The 19086-nt window shown below is 41.6% G+C and overlaps 1 protein-coding gene across 1 annotated transcript; it reads left to right on the top strand.

The window, feature by feature from the left end:
- Positions 1-461: 461 nt before the first annotated feature.
- On the top strand, positions 462-19048 carry INTS2 (integrator complex subunit 2). Its single transcript, XM_062617133.1, has 24 exons — positions 462-765; positions 1319-1457; positions 2085-2187; positions 2426-2539; positions 3186-3316; positions 3405-3578; positions 4112-4338; positions 5134-5259; positions 5625-5696; positions 5789-5903; positions 6582-6650; positions 7101-7235; positions 7718-7894; positions 8597-8705; positions 9629-9733; positions 10207-10371; positions 10560-10761; positions 11289-11414; positions 12970-13159; positions 14078-14320; positions 15355-15462; positions 16558-16663; positions 16788-16964; positions 17401-19048. The coding sequence occupies exons 1-24, from the start codon at positions 473-475 to the stop codon at positions 17568-17570; spliced, it is 3576 nt and encodes a 1191-aa protein (XP_062473117.1). The 5' UTR covers positions 462-472; the 3' UTR covers positions 17571-19048.
- The last annotated feature ends 38 nt before the right edge of the window (positions 19049-19086 follow it).

Here is a 19086-nt window from a genome sequence, read left to right as displayed (position 1 = left end):
GAGCCGGGACCGAGCACAGTCCTCAGGGTCACTGTTTCGGGACGTTACTCACCGAGCTTTAGGGGTTTCCGAGCGACCTGGAGGCGAGGCCCGGGCGCAGCGCTGGGGTCCGGATGCCGCAGCCCAGGCCGGGCCGCGCCGAGGGAGCCGCTGGAGCCGTTCCCCTTCCCTCAGAGCCGCCGTGCGCCGCGGCGGGGTTCTTTATCACGACAACAACTACCAGTGAAGCGGTCACGGAACAAACACGGAGCTGCACAAATCGCGATAGAGGAGACGGAGAAGTTCATACTTTTGACAGAAATCCAAACGGAATAAATCATTCCCGAAGCCTCCGCTCTGCCGCCCCCTCATCCACCGGGCCTCACTTCCGGCGCCCGGCCCGCAGTGACGCGATCAGCGTGCGCCGGAAGTCGTGGCGGCGGGGCGCGGGCTGCCGTGAGGGGAGGGGAGGGGAAGGGAAGGGAGCCCCGCCATGGCGGAGTGCTCCGGGCTGCAGTTCGTCAGCCCCTACGCCTTCGAGGCGATGCAGAAGGTGGACGTGGTGCGCCTGGCCGCGCTGAGCGACCCCGAGCTGCGGCTGCTGCTGCCCTGCCTGGTGCGCATGGCCCTGTGCGCCCCCGCCGACCAGAGCCAGAGCTGGGCGCAGGACAAGAAGCTCATCCTGCGGCTCCTGTCGGGCGTGGAGGCGGTCAACTCCATCGTGGCATTGCTGTCCGTGGACTTCCACGCCCTGGAGCAGGACGCCAGCAAAGAGCAGCAGCTCCGGTAGTGCAGAGCGTGGCGGCGTCTGTGGCGAAAGCCGCCGTGTGGCTTCTCCGGCTGCTTTATTCGTTGCTGCTGTTGAAGCGCGGCATGACCTGGCCCTCCGTGTCCCTCGGGAGCCTCCTGGGAGCACCCCGGGTTTGGACGGAGCAGGGGGCTGGGGGTCACGGGCTGCCCAGGGCCGTTGTGGAGACATTCCTGGACGCGTTCCTGTTCTGGGTGGCCCTGCCCTAGCAGGGGAATTGGAGTGGGTGATCTGCAGAGCTCCCTTCCAACCCCAAGGGTTCCGCTGGGGATCTTTCTCCCTCTCGAAGTGCTTGGGGAGGTGCCCAGGCTGGGGGGAGGGGGGTCAGAAAGGAATCGGGGGCCCATGGATCTCACTCGACTGTGGTCAGAGTGGAGGTGCTTGAAACTTGTTGGCTCTGGAATTCCATTCCATGATGTGCTGCAGTTAACGCAGCCTTTTCTGGGCATTGGCAAGGTAAAAGAAATCCCTGCAGGATTGCACCTTCCTTTAGCTGCTGCTGTTTAATAGCTGGTTTTAATTGTCTGTTAGGCACAAGCTGGGAGGAGGTAGTGGAGAAAGCATCTTGGTGTCACAGCTTCAGCATGGGCTGACACTGGAATTTGAGCACAGCGATTCACCTCGTCGGCTTCGCCTTGTACTTAGTGAATTACTGGCAATTATGAATAAGGTAAATTTCTCTATTTCTGGGCATTTACAAGTCTTAACAGCAGGGAAACGCACTCTGGATGGGTTGATGTGCTCTCTGGTTCTGGCGCTGCTGCTGCTGTGTGTGGGTACTCCAGTTCTCATCTGCTTCAACAAAACTTGAAGTCTCAGTCTGATTGAACTGAGACCTGGGTATAAAGCCCTCAGTATCCCTCCACTTCCTATAGGAAGTCTTTCTTCCTTGGAACAAATGAGGGTGATGTTCGCTAGTCTGGTAAAGACTTTGTAATGTGCTGTACTCAAATATAGTATGATTTTGTGAAGCATCAGTGCAGAAATCATGTTTGAAAACAAAACTACGACTTTTCTCCATCCAGTTCTTTATTCCTATTGCAGTATGATATCAGACACCTTATTTCTTCAACTTCTCCTTCCTGGTTCCCCCTTCCCCCCCCAGTCCAGCACTTCACTTTATTTTCCTTGTGTAAATATTTCTCATTCTAAACACTTTTCGCGCCTGCTCTGTGTTGACAGCTGTACGTTTTGGCAGGTTTCATGTATTCAGTCTGCTGAGTTTAAAGCCATAGAAGACTGAATAGACAGATCGCTTCATGAAACCTCTTTGGTGATGGTGAATAATGTCTTGTAGGTGTCGGAATCCAATGGTGAATTTTTCCTCAAGTCCTCCGAGCTCTTTGAGAGCCCTGTTTACCTGGAAGAGGCGGCAGATGTTCTCTGCATTTTGCAAGCAGGTGAAGTGTTCTGAATTTGTAGTGTTTTCTAACCTCTTACAAACGCAACAAAATCGCTTGGAGCCACTGTGGCTGATTTAAGGTTAATCTAGGCTGTCAAGCTCTTGAAGAGAGGAATAGATCATCGGTTGTTTTTTCCATTCATTGGCTTGAGTGTATTATTTTGCATATTAAATGCAAGATTTCACTTGTTTCACAGTGAAACACTCTTGACTTTCAAACCCTTCTTTTCATCCAGAGCTGCCATCACTGTTGCCAATAGTTGATGTGGCTGAAGCTCTGTTGCACGTTAAAAATGGAGCCTGGTTCCTCTGCCTTCTGGTGGCCAATGTTCCTGATAGCTTCAATGAGGGTGAGTTACACTTTCTTCTTGTCCAGGTAACTTTTTCTGAATGGTTTCTAGCAATACAGCCAATTCTGGGCTAACCCATGTTTCATACATGTTTGAGCTGAAGAGGCTTACAAAATACATTTGAATACATTTATACCTAGAGATGTTGATGGGCTTCCATTTTCATGTTGCTTCCCCTTTCTTGTAGACATATTGTGTGGATGTTGCAGCTATTCATGTGTAGGTCACCATAAAGGCTGACTCGGTGATGAATGACCAGGGCTACAAACCTGATCTGGCCTTGTCAGTAGTTCTTGTCCCTTATGAAGTGAGAAATTTGTATTGCTGGTGCCTATTTAGCATCCCTTATCTCACAGTAAGATTTCAGTCTCCAGGGCTGCCAGATTCACAAGGTACAGATAGAGTAGGAGTAGTAACTAGAGGACACATAAATCTGTAATGACGCTGTAATTTCTCTGAGGACAAAGCCTATCTCCTTGTTTTGCTTATTTAGTGTAGATCATGTGTTCTTGCCCAGACAAAGTTTGTGTGGCCCAACTACTAAATGATAGTGAGCTGAACAGAATGGTGTGGCTTGTGTGGCTTTGTTCTTGTGGCTTTCTGTTGGAAGGGCTGGATTTTCTTACACCTCCCGTTGCATATTCAGTCTGCAGAGGTTTGATTAAGAATGGAGAACGGCAGGATGAGGAAAGTGTTGGAGGCCGACGTCGGACAGAAGCACTCCGCCACCTGTGTAAAATGAACCCTTCCCAAGCTCTGAGGGTCCGGGGCATGGTTGTAAGTCTGTCGTTAGTCTGTCATGAGAATCCTCATTATTGGAGCTTTAAAAACAACAAAGATCATCGAACCTGAGCATTTTATCTAGGTGGAAGAGTGTCATCTACCAGGTCTTGGTGTGGCTTTGACCTTGGATCACACCAAAAATGAATCTTCGGATGATGGAGTGAGTGACCTGGTGTGTTTTGTGAGTGGTTTGCTACTTGGAACAAATGCAAAGGTTCGAACCTGGTTTGGAACTTTTATCCGAAATGGCCAACAGGTATGAAGACCTTTGAATATTCTGCTGCTCTTAGCGCTTCTGGTAGCTTCCCTGGATGTGGGCACCCCTATTTGTCCAAATGCAAATAAATCCTGTCTTGGAGCTGCTTGTACAAGGCAACCTCTTTGTCCGGGACCATTGAGTCTATAAATAGTGTCCCTGAAGGTAACAGCTTTCAGTTGTTCCTCTGAGAGATTTTCAGGCATGGAAACCAGGGGATTGTAAGCTTCTAATGTTTACCTGATGAATATATTCATCCTCAGTGTTCACAATAGGAAGTTGTGTCTTGACTTCCTTAGTCAAGGAGTTAGTTAAAGATTGTGTTTTGGTGTAATAAGCTGTTGTAATATGGTCGTGTGTTGCTGTTGCCCTGGTACTGAAAATTCTATCTAAAAAGAACTCTTCATTCCCTTCCCCCCCCCCCACCTCTGTTTTTTTCTCTTGACTTCATCATTACAGAAGATTTTGTTTAATACATTGTTCAATGGGATGAATTTTACATTGTTGCTCTCATCTTTTAACCTCTTACACAGAGAAAAAGAGATAATATCAGTTCTGTGCTTTGGCAAATGAGGAGGCAGCTGCTCCTGGAGCTCATGGGAATCCTTCCCACGGTTCGCAGCACACACATTGTTGAAGAAGCAGATGTTGATATGGAGCCAAATGTGTCTGTGTATTCAGGACTGAAGGAAGAGCATGTCGTGAAAGCCAGTGCATTGTTACGTCTCTATTGCGCTTTGATGGGAATTGCTGGGCTGAAGTAATGAACATTCTAATGCTCTGTGTTCTTTATTCACTGTCTGTCCATTTAAACAGAGGTTGAGAGCTTTGTGCACTTCTAACATGAGCTGTCTCTTACTGCCATTGTGTCCTTGGAACAGTCTTGTCAGGACTCGCCAGTTTTGGTACTAGGGGAGGCCCTTCTCATGTGGAGGGCTGGAGCTGGCGAGAGCAAATATTTGTAAGAATAAGTAATGCCACGGTTCATGGAGGGAGGGGTGGTTTTCACTTTCCAGTATTATTCTCAGTAGGAAAGGGTTTTTTTCATTCTGATGGTAAAGATCCATTTATCAACTTTACTGATTTTTTTTTTTGTTTGTTTTCATCTAAAATAATTTAGTAAATGTGGTGCTCTCTTCAGTGCTGCAAAATCAGTTCTACAGACTTGTTAAACGAAGTCTAAGCCCAAGTGGTTGGAGCAGTGTGTAGAAGAGAAAGTAGTCAAAAGCCCTAGCAACAAACAGTGTACGAATTCTGAATTTCTGTTCCTTTGCTTTTACTTTCTAGAGGGTGCTAATGTATCATCTTTACACACTGTTAGTTCTAATTTAAGTATTTAATGCTGATAGGCAAGATTATATCCTGGTGAAGTTTTCTCCTTGTTCTCTCTTAACAGAGATTTTTGTGTCTTTAAAGAGAATTACAAGCTAATCTTGATATTTATTGATAGCAACTTGATAAACAGATTAAATAACAGAGAAAATGTGATGAGATGGGAAATCTCCTCACTTTTAAATTAGCAGCGTGGCTTTTGTTCTTCCTCTGTCCTATTCAGACCAACTGATGAAGAAGCTGAGCAGCTACTGCAGCTAATGACCAGCCGGCCTCCCGCAACTCCAGCTGGTGTTCGCTTTGTATCTCTTTCCTTTTGTATGCTTCTGGCCTTCTCCACTCTTGTCAGGTACCTCTCAATAGAGGAGGAGCTTAGTAAAGATGTTAATGCTTTAGCACTGTTAGGGCAGTGACCTCCCCAGAGCTGCAGTTTTTCTCTCCTAATTCTTTATACAAACCTCTGTATGCTGGTTGAAGGGATTTGGCTCAGACTATGATCTACCTTTTGTTTATAGCAAAACTTATGAGAGGGGAGCATTGGCATTAGCTTCGTTTGGAGTGGGTTTTGCTAAATACCAGTGTTTGAGGCCAAAATGAAGGTGTTAGAATATCTCCTGGCTTAAGATTCCTCCAGTACTGGCTTTTCTAGTGATTGTTAGCAAAACTAGCGGTGTTTCCTGGGAAAAGGATCTTATAAGGATTTTCTTTGAGCAGCACCCCAGAACAAGAACAACTCATGGTTATGTGGCTCAGTTGGATGATAAAGGAAGAAGCGTACTTCGAAAGGTAGGAGCAGGCAGCTTTTGTTTTTAATCATTCCAATAATGTCACATTTACTTATGTCCTATTGGAAATCAACTCCTCTTTGTTATCATTAGCATTTCAGGTGTATCTGCTTCTTTCGGAGAGATGCTTCTCTTGGTAGCCATGTATTTTCACAGTAACCAGCTCAGTGCTATCATTGATTTGGTCTGCTCCACCTTGGGAATGAAGGCAAGTCCTAAACTGTTTCTAGCACCTATGTTTCTCTGTTCTTTAACTTTTTGCTGTGTATTTATACTCTTATATCTACCTCAGTTTTTACGTAAAGAACTTTAGTTTTGCTATTATACTTAAAGCAAATGTAAAGCAAAAAAAAAAAGTACCTAAATAAATGAGTTCCTCTAGAAAAACATTAAACTATGCATTCCTCTTCATACAGAGCAACATTATGATAAAACATAATATGTACATTCTGAAAGTGCTGACCTGTTGAGGTCATTATTTGCAAGAAATGATGTTATTTTAGAAGACTAATTGAAGTAATTTCCATACTAAGCTGCAAATATTTTATCCTAAATAGTTTAGGGAAATATGGAGATGGGTGATAATTAGTTTCTGAAAATTACCAAGGGAGACTTGCCTTCACATCACTGTGGTGAAACAGCGTCTCATCAGATGTGAAAGTTAGGTAGGTGGGTTTTGGGTAAGGAAGATAGGGAGTGATGAGCTTGTGACGTTTGAAAATGTTTGTGTTTTACCTGTGAAGTGTAGATGTGAATGTTCTCTGGGTATCCCAGTGAAAACAAGTTTAGAAAGTTGAAAAGTTAGCGCTTTATAAAAGGCATATGCAGTACTCATGTACAAGAAAGCCAGAACGTGAAATGACAAGTACTTTGTTCTTCGTTTCAGATTGTTATTAAGCCCAGCTCACTCAGCAGAATGAAGACAATCTTCACACAAGAGATTTTCACTGAACAGGTATTTTAAGCCTGGTTCTTCTTCCCCTTCCCACCCCCCCCTTCCCCCCTTATTTTTATCCTTTTGCTCTTTTTTCTTTCCTCTGTAATCAGTTTGACCTACAAGAGGAATCCAAGCCCTGATGGTACTGAAGAGCCTTGGCTTGCTCTTCTTCTACTCTGATCTGAGTATGCTTTTTGAACACTTGGCTTTTTTAAATAGCAGCCAAGCAAAGGAACCATTGTCACTGTGACATTACATTTTGCAGTAGCAGGAGATCATTCACAAGTGTTGTACATGTGCTAACTGCTCTGCACGTGCTGTATGTTCTTCAGCTTCCAAACAGCCAAACCTAAGTAAATGCCAGAAAGACTGTAGCTGTGTGTGTTTGTCACCTTGTGCTTATGTACTGTGAGAAGTTGAACAGTTGTGGTTTTTTTTTTTTTTGGTGTTAATTGCAACTTTCCTTAGGTTGTTACAGCCCACGCAGTTCGTGTGCCTGTTACAGGCAATCTCAGTGCCAACATTACTGGGTTTTTACCTATTCACTGCATTTACCAGCTGTTAAAAAGCCGATCATTCACCAAGCACAAAGTATCCATTAAGGTATGACCTTCGTTTTATTTCTGCTCATAATATTGACTAGGTTTTGCGGGGGGGGTCTTTTGGGTTGAATTTTAGGAACAGAGTTCTTGATGACTCTTATAGCCTATTGCCATGTAACTGAAGAAGGGGCTGCATACTAAGTTAGGGTACCCAGTTTTAGCTCTGTAATCTAGAGGCCACAACTTAGTGAAATTAAAAATGATAAGAGGTTTATCTGTCTCCCCCTGTCTGCACTTAACAAAATCACAGTCGGAATATTTCCAGCCAGGACAAGTTTTATTGGTGGGTCTGTGCAGGGCCGGGTCCATGATGCACAGGATACAGTTTATGACCAGCCCCAGCTCAGAACTGGTGTTATGCTTTCCAGAATTCAAGCCTCATTCAGTTACATTTTGTGTGACTAGTTAAAAGGCGTGTGTTTGCAGCTAAACCAAATTGCTCTCAGCTTTGAAACTGAACAGATAATGGCATGCTTTTCCTAGGACTGGATCTATCGGCAGCTCTGTGAAACCACCACTCCACTCCATCCTCAGTTGCTTCCTCTCATTGATGTCTACATTAACTCTATTCTTACTCCTGCATCTAAATCCAACCCAGAGGCCACGAATCAGCCTGTCACAGAGCAGGAGATACTGAATGTTTTTCAAGGACTGACTGGGGTAAATGGTTTGTTTGCTTCTGTCATGTACTTTGATCTGAAGTGTTTTATATATATGTGCAGTGTTTTATATATATGCGTGATGCTGATTTAGCAAGTTGCCTCACTTTTTTGTCTTTAATGCCTGTATAGTAAACTGCCTCCTGCTACAGGGGTGGTCAAGTGTTTTGAAGTGAACCTTGTTAGTGGTACTCACATTTTTAGGAGGGTTCCTATTTGTCCCTGTCTTGCCCTTTTTCTTTCAAACTCACCAACTCAAATCTTAAAAACACGAAGAAAAGCACTTCATGGATTGAAAAGTGGAGGTGTTTATGTAGGATTTTTTGTATGTTTTTTGTATGGATTTGATCTTGTTAGATAAAGATGCTATTTAACTAAAGCACTGCAGCTAGTTTTGAAAGAAGCATTTTCATGAGAGAAGCATAAGAATGGTCACTTGGACAAATGTAGAATGAGTGGCAAGCATTGACTTGCATCAGAATCCTGGGATTACTCCTTGTTAGCATCCCAAGATGTCAAAAATACAGTTTATTTTTGAAACTCATTAAAGTTTCCTGCAACTTTAATCCTGGACCTTGTGTGGTTCGGCATTTTTACACAAGGCTTGCTGCCTGGTCTTTCTCATGTTTGCAAGGAAATGCCACTTTTTGTCCTCAAGTATCAGGAATGCAGTATGACCTTTCTCTTTTGGTTTTATGTACAGGGAGAAAATACTCGTCTTACTCAGCGATACAGCATCACAACGCAATTGCTTGTCCTCTACTATGTCCTGTCATACGAAGAAGCACTTCTGGCAAGCACAAAGATACTAGGTACATATGAGTGCAGCAATGGAAGACAGATGAACAGCAATTTATATGCAAAGAGAAGAATTCCTACAATAACTAGAATTCATGTTCCTGTCGATTCACGCAGCATAGAAAGCTTAGATTTTTGTAATAAATACAGCATTGCTGTACGAATTTGGGAGAGAAAAGTTTCTGCTAAAACTCTGTAGCTGAGTAATTTGTTTCCCAGGTTAAAAGGGGTCTGAGCTAACCAGAAAGTTACCAGACTTCTTAATTCCTTCAGATTGTTGTCTATTCATGTGTCATCAAACTTGCACATATATTTCTTTGGGTTGGGATTTTACAGTTGACAGTGCTGAATGATCTCTTTAAATCAGTCCTTAAAGAATGTGGTGTAGTTTATTGATGGAGCGTAATTTCATTGAAAACATAGTGTTTATGTCGGGTGGGTGTTTTTACCTGCCCTCTTTAGGGTGCCAAACTTGCAGCATTCATCAGTGCTGTTTGAGAAAGGGCAAAGTACTATAAAATAAATGATGGTTCTTCCTGCATTTCTAACTTCCAGCTCACTACAGGGTGTTTTGTGTGCCAACAGTTTGAATTCCAGGTGCCAACCGATAACCATTTATAAAACCCTTGAATAAAGAAAGCGCACATTTGAGCTATGATCTCAAAATGAGCTGGACTTGGTCAAAGATAGTATGGAGACCCTGCAAACAAATCTAGATGCCAGGAAATCTGTAAATGGAAATCTTCACAGAAATGGTTTCCTGAATAGCCTAATGTAATACCTTCACAGGAATGAGATGTGTTATTTGGGATTGTCTCTGTTTTACCCTGATAATATAGAAACAAGTGCTTTACGTTTTCTTTATTGATTTGATTGGGAAATAATTTTTTCCCTACTTTAACTGTTACATGTGGTTTCTTGTCCTTTTCCCTTACAGCTGCCATGCAGAGAAAACCCAAGTCTTACTCTTCAGCCTTAATGGATCAGATTCCAATCAAATACCTCATCCGGCAAGCACAAGGATTGCAGCAGGAACTGGGAGGTATATCTGTGTGTGAAAGTGTAATGTGTGTGAAGAAGGAAGGCTAAGCATGCTTCCAGCCCAGCAGCCGTTGTCTGTTCCGTAGTGTGCCTTCCTTTCTCTTTCTTTTAAAGTCTGTCAGTAGTAGCTATGAGATTACATATATGATTTAAGAGTAATAGTTGAGGAAGGCAGTTCTTTTTAGAGTAGGTCTTGCCGATCTGGGGTAGGTTTTAGAGTAGGAATTCCCTGAGAATCCTAGAAAGTATTCCAGACTGAGTTGAAGAGTTCCTGTAGGGTCTTCCCATCTTCCCAAAAGGTAACTTTTCCTTTCTGTTGCAGTTAGAATATCAGGCTATAAACACACAAGCACTTTGAACTTCTTGGCAGTGATTCGGTTAAGGTCTGTTGTTGAAATGATGGGCACAAATATGTTGGGGTGAAAGATGTAGCTGCTCACATTTAAGGTGTGTACTCTCTTAATACCCCTAAAGGCTTGCATTCTGCACTGTTACGCCTTCTTGCAACTAACTATCCACACCTCTGCATTGTGGACGACTGGATCTGTGAGGAGCAGATCACGGGCACTGATGCCTTACTGAGGAGGATGCTTCTTACAAACATTGCAAAGAATCACTCTCCCAAACAGCTCCAGGAAGGTAAACTACTTCATCTGAAGTGAGCAGTGTTCTTTTTAAATGGGTTGGAATATAGTTGATTTGGAAGTGTGTAGCCATTGCATTCATTCGATCACACTGCATCTGCGTACTGAAAGTGTGCTGCTTCCAAGTCACAAAAAATGTCAGAAGTCCACTTTTACCAAGATCCCATTGTCTTCATTTCACAGCATTTTCCATGCTGCCTGGAAATCATACCCAGCTGATGCAGATCCTGGAACATTTAACACTCCTCTCAGCTGCTGAATTGATTCCGTATGCAGAAGTGTTGACATCAAATATGAATCGCTTGCTGAATGCTGGAGTCCCTCGGGGGATTCTTCAGACTGTCAATAAACTTTGGATGGTTCTTAACACTGTGATGCCGAGAAGGTAGGCTCGAAATACTGGTTAGTGTGGTGGTGCAGTTAGGTGGAATGGCACTTTCAGAAACCATGACACAGTGCCTTTGTCTGGGAAACTGGAGGTTGTGACTGAATAGGCTGTGTTGGCTTTGAATTCCTTTTTGCTCCTTGAAATTTTTCACCTCTGCATTTATAAGGAAGGTGGTTCTTGTTCTCATGGGAAAGGAAGCCACCAGTTTGCTTAAAATATAGGAGTATGGCTTTATAGTGTACGTTGTTGATGGTGAATTAGATGAAACATGAAGTCACTCTGGTAGGAACATGCCTTTTCTGAGGAAGCGAGTGATCTATTGGAGGGAAAACAGTTTGGTTACTGCAATTGCAGTGAACGTAAGCTAACTATATCTTGGCTAAATTCAGGGGCTGCAGGTGAAGTGTGGGGTTTCTGCCTCTTAACAGGCCTAGAAAAATACAGCAAATGAGTGAGTGTCCAGATACTTACGTGATCCCTTTTCTCATATGGATTATCTATTAAAAATCATAATCTCATTTTAGGTTGTGGGTGATGACTGTTAATGCTCTGCAGCCTTCAGTAAAAATAGTCCGACAGCAGAAATACACTCAGAATGATCTGATGATTGATCCCTTGATTGTACTGAGGTGTGATCAGAGAGTTCATAGGTAAGCACTTCCCTCCTTGAGCTTTTTATGTTTGGTGCTACTTACACTGAAACATTGTGCAGCTAAACATAGAAGTGTCTTATAGAAAACTTCTAAAAGCTTTCAGTACCACAAAACACAGTTTCAGACTAATCATCTGAGCTTCTAAGTTCCGTCTTTTTTCTGATAAGCTTGTTGATGTGAGGACTGAGTGAGCTGGGTGTGCTGTTTCAGCAGGTCACACTCCCCAGCTGCATGTCTGGTTGGACAACCTTGCACCCAGTTCTGTTTTGGAAACTTTGGGATTTGTACATAGGTCATCCATTTTAGATTTGTGTGTGTGAATTTGTTCTAAATAGACATTGCAGCACACTTAAAATGGCTGCTGCCACATGGTGGTGGTGGCTGCTGAGGTTGTAGCTGTAGCATCCTTTCACTTCACACTGTCTTTTGTCATCCTTCATGGGCCTGTAGGTATTCCACCTTTTTGGGTAACAGTTTCTGCCAGTGGATGCTTGATGGATATGACAAAGGTAGATTTGCTTAATTTCTCAAGAAAGTCTTTCAGTAGTACCTAGAGATCAGTTCCTCTAGATGTCAGTGGTGACAGAGGAGGATGTGTAATGCTGCTTTATGGCTCTGATGCAGAAGAATAAGCTGAGAATTGAAGTAGTGAAAATTATCATAATTGGTAGCAATGGACCAGCTTTTAAGGAGAATATGAAATAATGCAAACAGTAAGTCAGAATTTGTAAATTATAACTTTGCTTTTCACAGTAATGAAGCAGATTGCATCTGTTATTCTGAAACAATATGGTTAACAATTGTATATACTTCAGCCCCTGGCTTTACTCCTTGTATATTCTTTTTTATGTTTTCTGTCAGTTGTGGTCTATTTTTCCCCTTTTTGTTACCATTTTGTTCATAATAAATGCCTAATAGTCAGCTTGATTTGTTCTTCATGTTCTTGTTTGTATGCATCTGTCCCCCATTGCCCTTTAGCAATGGAGCCATAAATCCAGTTTTCTTTTGAGTTGCTACAACTCTGCTAGACTCAGGTTTCTGTTGATGACATCTTTAATCCTCAGCCCGTAGGTGAAATATTTAAATGTATGTTCCTTCAGCCCTGGATGCAAATGAAAAATCCTACGCTTCTAAAACTGTTAGGGAGATATATAGTGCAGTGTGACTTGAAAGCTATTGTCATGGTATTGTGAAGCAGTTCAGAGCTTGCCTGCATTACTTTTCTCTGTCATTCAGATAATTATTTTTCCTTACTTCACGTGCATCTGACCCTTTTTGGGTTTCCTTTGGTTGTCAGAAATTAGTCTCTTCAGCAGTTGCTTGGTTTTGTAGTGTGCACATATGTGTCTGCACATGAGAGAAGTAGGACTGAATAGCAGGCCAGCAGAAGGGATAGTGACCTTTAGTATTTTGCTAGGGAAAACAGCTTTATTATGAACCAGACTACAACCAAATGAGCCTTTCAGAAGTGTTTTTAATCTGTTTATATTATTACTGTCTTACTGTTTTGCCTACTGAAATGCCTTTATTTTATCATGTGTTCCTGTATCAGGAGCCCTCCTCTGATGGATATAACTTTACACATGTTGAATGGATATCTTCTTGCTTCAAAAGCTTACCTCAATTCTCATCTAAAAGAAACAGCAGAGCAGGACATTAGGCCATCCCAAAACAATGCAATGGGTCCAGAGGCCCCAGAAGTTACAAGGGAAGAATTAAAAAATGCATTGCTTGCTGCTCAGGTAAGGGGAAGGAAATGGATATTAAAGGATGTGAGGGAAGGCAATGATAAAACAGAAAGACAGAAACAGGAAATTAAAAAAGGAGACCTTTTTACTTCTTTTTTTACTGACATCTGTTGCTGTGAAAAAGAAAACTGCCTCTGTGTTCAGATTGTTAAATATTGTAGGTCTTCTCTTTCCTAGTCTGAAGCATTGTGTTGGTTAAATACTGTTGTGTTCTGTTAGAACAGTTAAAACAGCCCTTTTGTCTTGTTGCTTGTGTACAGAGGTTTGTTCTGTACTTATATTTGGAGCAGTAAAACGTGAATAAATGTGACAGATCTGTGCATGACCATTTGAACTATGTTATCTGAGAAAAGCAGCCAGTGAGGCTGAACAATGGTTAACTTAGGTTGACCGTATGGAAATTCCTGAGTAATCCTGTTGCACAGACAGTCTCTTCTTACCTCTGTCTGGAAGAATGTCACATATATAGTCCCTGTTAGAAGATGATCTTTTGACTTACTAGGAAGTTCCTTATTTAAATGAGTAGTGTAGTCTCTCCTAAATACTGTGAATTACATGGCCATGTCCTTATTTTGTGTGATCTGGATGCTTTAAGGGACCATTGGATACTTATTTTGAAACAGTACAAGATTCCATTGAACTTACTCTTTTGATCTGTTATTATCTGTTGGAGTGAAGCTTTTTTGCTTTTGAGTCTTGATTCAGAAAAAGCGTTTGGATTTTTTTAATGTTCTGTAGGATTTGTGACTCTTGAACTGACTTGGTTTTATTCTATGTAAAAGAATATCTATAGGTATAAGTTTTAGCCACCTGACAGTCTTCTGTTTCTTAAATAGTCATTAGTTTGCATTCGATTTCTTTGATTTCATTGGGTTTTGTTTATGCATGTTATGTTGCTTATTTTCTTCACAGGACAGTGCTGCTGTGCAGATTCTTCTAGAGATCTGCCTACCTACAGAAGAAGAGAAATCCCAGAGCAGTAACACCCACAGTTTGCTGAAGAGTGTTCATGGTACCACAGGCCCTAAGAGTCCTGAACCAGAAGAAGAAGACAGCCTGCTGTGTAATCTTCGAGAGGTCCAGTGTCTGATCTGCTGTCTGCTGCACCAGATGTATATAGCTGATCCCAACATAGTTAAACTAGTTCATTTCCAGGTCAGCTTTGTGCTATTTTAGTGGTTTTCATGTTTCCTCTGGTTAAGAAACAGCCGAATGAAGGTGTCAAAGGATGTTGAATGCTGTTCCTCAAAAATTAAACCAGTGCACTTTACTGCTTCCCATCCTGTCAAATTTGTAGTACCTACATTTCCTCCATATTTCAGTGCTTGGACTTGGTGTTGTGGCTGAGAAGGGAGCACCTAAGCTATGCCTGTTCCTCATCATTGAACACAAGCTTTGTTTGTGCCTCTGGCCTTTCTTGTACCAAGATAGTTTGTCCATTCTAGGCCAAGGAAAACTGGCCTCATCATCTTCTGATTACTGGCTCCACATCTTTTGTGGGTTAGTTATTTTTTCTGGGTATGTTTTTACTTTAGTATGCCCATTATTCAAAACTGTAATCTGGCTTCAAATGTAAACATTATCCATCTTATGTGCCCTTTTTGTTAGGGCACAGTTCATCTCAGAGTGGATGGAAAAAGGCTGCCCCTGGCCAAGCAGCTGTAGGCCTTCAGAAAAAGAAGTGGGGAAAGGCTAGCTATTTTTAAAAGATGAATGTGGTTTTGGTGTATGTTTAATTGCTCCTTGCCAGATGGCAACAAATTTAACACATTAACTCCTCTTTAAAAGGAGTTAATTTGCCTCGACCTGGAACTGATTAAGTGCTAAAACATTCATAATGGTCAGGTCATGAAATAAGCAAATTGGGGCCTATGGTGAAGTTTGGGGCATGGGGGAAAGACACAGGAGAGGGTCACTGCAGTCTGGTTTAGCTGTAGGAGTAGGGGACAGTTTCTAGGCAAGTAATACATTGAATATTGAGGATAAAGAACTGATTCAGACTCTGCGTTTCTCACCCAGCCTGCCTCTTGGTGCCCTGAGATACTGGCCTATTGCTTGTAATTCTGAACAAAAGAGATTTACAAGTATATTAGTGTTGAAAAAAAGCATTAACACAGATAAAATTTTAAATTCTAATTGAAGCAGAGTTTTTAAACCCCGCTGACACATCTCTTTCCTTAATCACGCAGGGTTATCCATGTGAACTTCTGGCACTGACAGTGGCAGGTATTCCATCGATGCACATCTGTCTGGATTTCATACCAGAGCTCATTGCTCAGCCTGAACTTGAAAAACAGGTACTGGACAGTCATGTAGCTTGAGAATCACTGTGAGCAGTTAAACCTGATGAAGTATTGGTTAAGGGCAGTAAATTAAAGGATCATTAAAAAAAGTCCTGTTCTAACTTGCCTGTGATATCAAGCTAATGTCTGTAGTGCTTTTACCTTAAATTAAAGGCCTGCTCTTTAAATCCCCGTCAAATCAGAGATTGTGACAACTCCTCTAACATTTCTCTATGCACTTGCTTAGGAAACACTCATGAATTTCAATATTGCCTTCAAGCACATGAATGAAAGCTCTATTCAATAGTGACTTTCATTCTTTATATTGAGTATAAATCAGTTGGCAAAAAAATTTCCTATTAAATTTTGTCTGATATTTGTAGCTACAGGAACTTGCATGAAGATTGGAATTCTAAAACTCTTTTTTTGCAATGATACTCTGTAGAGCAATGAAGCAGCCGTAAGATCAAGTCTTTTTCCAGGGAATATTGCTACTGCTTCTTGAAGCAAGCCTGGGACAAGACTGTAAGGCAGAATTTTCTAAATAAATTTCTCCTTTGCCAGTTGTCTTACCAGTTCTTTCCCTGGTCTAACTGCAAAAAACAAAGCCTACTAGAATGAGATGTGTGGCTTCCTCAAAGGGATGTTTTCGAATCTGAAGAGTAGTGATTTCTTCTTGCTACAAGCTCAGCAGAGGGGGAGGAGTCAGGAGTTTGATTTTGAAGTGTTTCACCCATTTTTTTTTTTTAGGTCTTCTCATGATGAGCAACATCAAATAATAATTTGTTATTACTCTCTAAAAGGTTATATTGTAAATTGTGTGTTGCTTTGTTGCTCATCTTTAATGTCAGGACAAATTGTGTCTTTAGGGGAGATTCTGAACCACTAGTGCTGGTACTTTTGATTAATGTTAAATGTGAGGTGGGGGGGTGTCCTCATGTCAGCAGAAGAAATTCAGAATACCTATTATTAAGGATGCTCTGTCTTTAACTTCCCCATTGGTAAAATAGAGAGTATTTAGTAAGTTACATGTAGAGCTTCGGATAGAAGGTACAAAGCAATCTGTAACATTATTGCTTATTTCTCTTTTGCCTTCCACCTGCTTAACAGATATTTGCCATCCAGTTACTTTCATTTTTGTGTATCCAGTACGCACTACCTAAATCTCTCAGCGTGGCTCGTTTAGCTATCAATGTGATGGGAACCCTACTCACAGGTAAGCACTCTGGCAACTAACAAAGACACTGTTGTGTTAATTACGATTGTAAAAGTAACAACATTCCTTGACTGGATTTTTATAATGATTCCTTTGTACTTAACCATTTTCTTTTCCTTGGCAGTTTTAACCCAGTCGAAGCGCTACGCTTTCTTTATGCCAACCCTGCCTTGTTTGGTGTCATTCTGTCAAGCCTTTCCTCCTTTATATGAGGATATTATGTCTCTGCTGATACAAATAGGGCAAGTTTGTGCCTCTGATGTTGCTACACAGACAAGAGATGTAGACCCAATTATTACACGTAAGTAAAATACCTTGTAGTTCAAAAGTATTGCCATAGTCTCTGGGAGAAAAAAAAGTTTGAGTGCAGTTGGAATGTAGTATGAAATTTACTGCTGGTGTCTTGTAAATATAGGAAGAGTAAGGATAGGCGGATTTAATGGGTTGGAGGGCAGAGTTTAGAGGCTAAAGGGTGGAAATACCCCATTTATTGAACTTTGTACTGCTTTTCTTCTGGTTTATTTCCCTGCTTGTATCATTTCAAGATGTATAAAAGAAAAGGAATGTTGTAGTGTCTGTTGAAATAATTTGTTGAGTTCTGCCTGGTCCATGACCTAGCAATAGCTAAAATTTGCAATTTCATAGCATACATGTGTTATGGGTATAATGGAACAGTTTTAATTTTTGATTTACTTATTTATTTATATGTACTTTGCTGTTTCTACTTAATTTTCTAGGTCTTCAGCAACTGAAAGAGAAACCAAATGAAGTGTCAGGACTTTGTAAAGATTCATCTAACAAAAGTTGTTCAGGGGACGTTGCAAGCATGGACCCTGATGTTCGGTTATGCCAGTGTGTTGAAAATACTATCATTGAAATAATTAACATGAGCGTAAGTGGAGTTTAGGAAGAACTCAAGTCAAACTGTTCTGTAGCTAATCCCATGGCTTATGGTGCCTAAATTTGGAGAAAGATGTGGAAGTAGATTGAGGAACTGGAGCTCAAGAAGTCCACGTTTTTCATTCGTTCAGTTCAGTTACGGCTGAAAAGAAAATTCTTTGAAGAGGATTATGTTGTTTCCAGTGAAAACTTTTGAGGCTGATGGGGTCAGTAAATAGTTTCCAGTGAAACTGAGCGTGTTTTTCAGGCTTGCTTGGTTTCTGAAGCGAAACAGCAACACCCAGAAGGGTTTTACAAGACTCTTAAAAGTGAATACTGAATTTGTTGAGCAAACAGCAAAACGATGGGTAAGAAAAATTTGAGATGGAAGCACTTGGCTTATGTTAAATCAGATACTGTTCCAGAGCCTTGCAGAGCAAGATGGAATACTCCAAGGAAGACTTGAAAAAGTGGTGTAACTACCTTGTACCATCACATCGAGTACTAAGAAAATGCTTTCACTTTTTGTTAATTTGTCTTTCAAACCATTGGTCAAAGTTTCAGTTCATGAGATCAGGAACTTCAGTTGAAGATCAGACTGCATTAAAAGTGTGAAACTGGTCTAAAAGTTTTTTTAAAGAAAGGAGTACAAAATAAGCTGTCTGAATGTGATTTCTGGAGAATGGGTATTTTTCATGCAGTTCAGATTGTTCAGTATTTTTTAACATCACTTAGTTTAAAAGGGATGAGAAAGACTTAAGAAGTAAGTGCCCAGGTATTTTTAAGTTGTCATCAGGATAAGATTAAAAAAGGATATTGGTGTTGAGGGTGACTGTGACAGAAGCTGCATTTCCCTGTGATGAGGGGAATGACAGGTTTTAGCCATACTGAAATGCTGACATGCAGCTGAATCCTTTGTGCTTCATGTATGAAGTTGGTTGTCCTTTCACATCTACAAAAGCTGCAGGATTTGGCCTCGACAGATGGGTTTTGTGCATTGCAGAATGAGGTGTGTGGTGCTGTAGTTGGGAGTTTCCTGATGGTGTGTGACACAGCATGTGTTTTTGTGCCGGAGAAAGGAAATGCAGGTTTGGCTGTTGTGCCAGAACGCAGTACTTTGACACACTTGAATTGCTAAACTTGTCATTCCAGCACTTATCTTAAGTGACAGCAGCCAGGGTCCTTAAATATGGGAAATACTGTTTTCAGTTTAAACCAGTTTATATTCCAGGAATAATTGCCTGATTCTTCAGTGTGGCCTTGACAGAGCCTTTCAGAGCTTGTCTTCGGCCCATGTTGGATGGTGACTTAGGAAGGCTCACACCAGATTGGGGTTGCATTCCAGGATGTAACCACCCGCTAGCACCATCTGGCTACCAAGGATATCCTTGTCATCTTGCTGTAAAGTATGTAAATAACCTAAATGTTTGGTTTGGGGGTTTGTTTTCTTTCTCTTAAGCGTGACTTTTATATGCTGTAGTGATATTTAAATAAAAAAAAACAAACTGGCTTACGGCTTAATTCCCAAGGGACTTACCTGTATG

This window comes from Pezoporus occidentalis, unplaced genomic scaffold (assembly GCF_034315485.1).
Source record: "Pezoporus occidentalis ecotype Australia unplaced genomic scaffold, CSIRO_AGI_Poc_V1 ctg192, whole genome shotgun sequence".
In the NCBI taxonomy this organism is placed as follows: Eukaryota; Metazoa; Chordata; class Aves; order Psittaciformes; family Psittacidae; genus Pezoporus; species Pezoporus occidentalis.
This window is presented reverse-complemented; position numbering and strand designations above follow the sequence as displayed.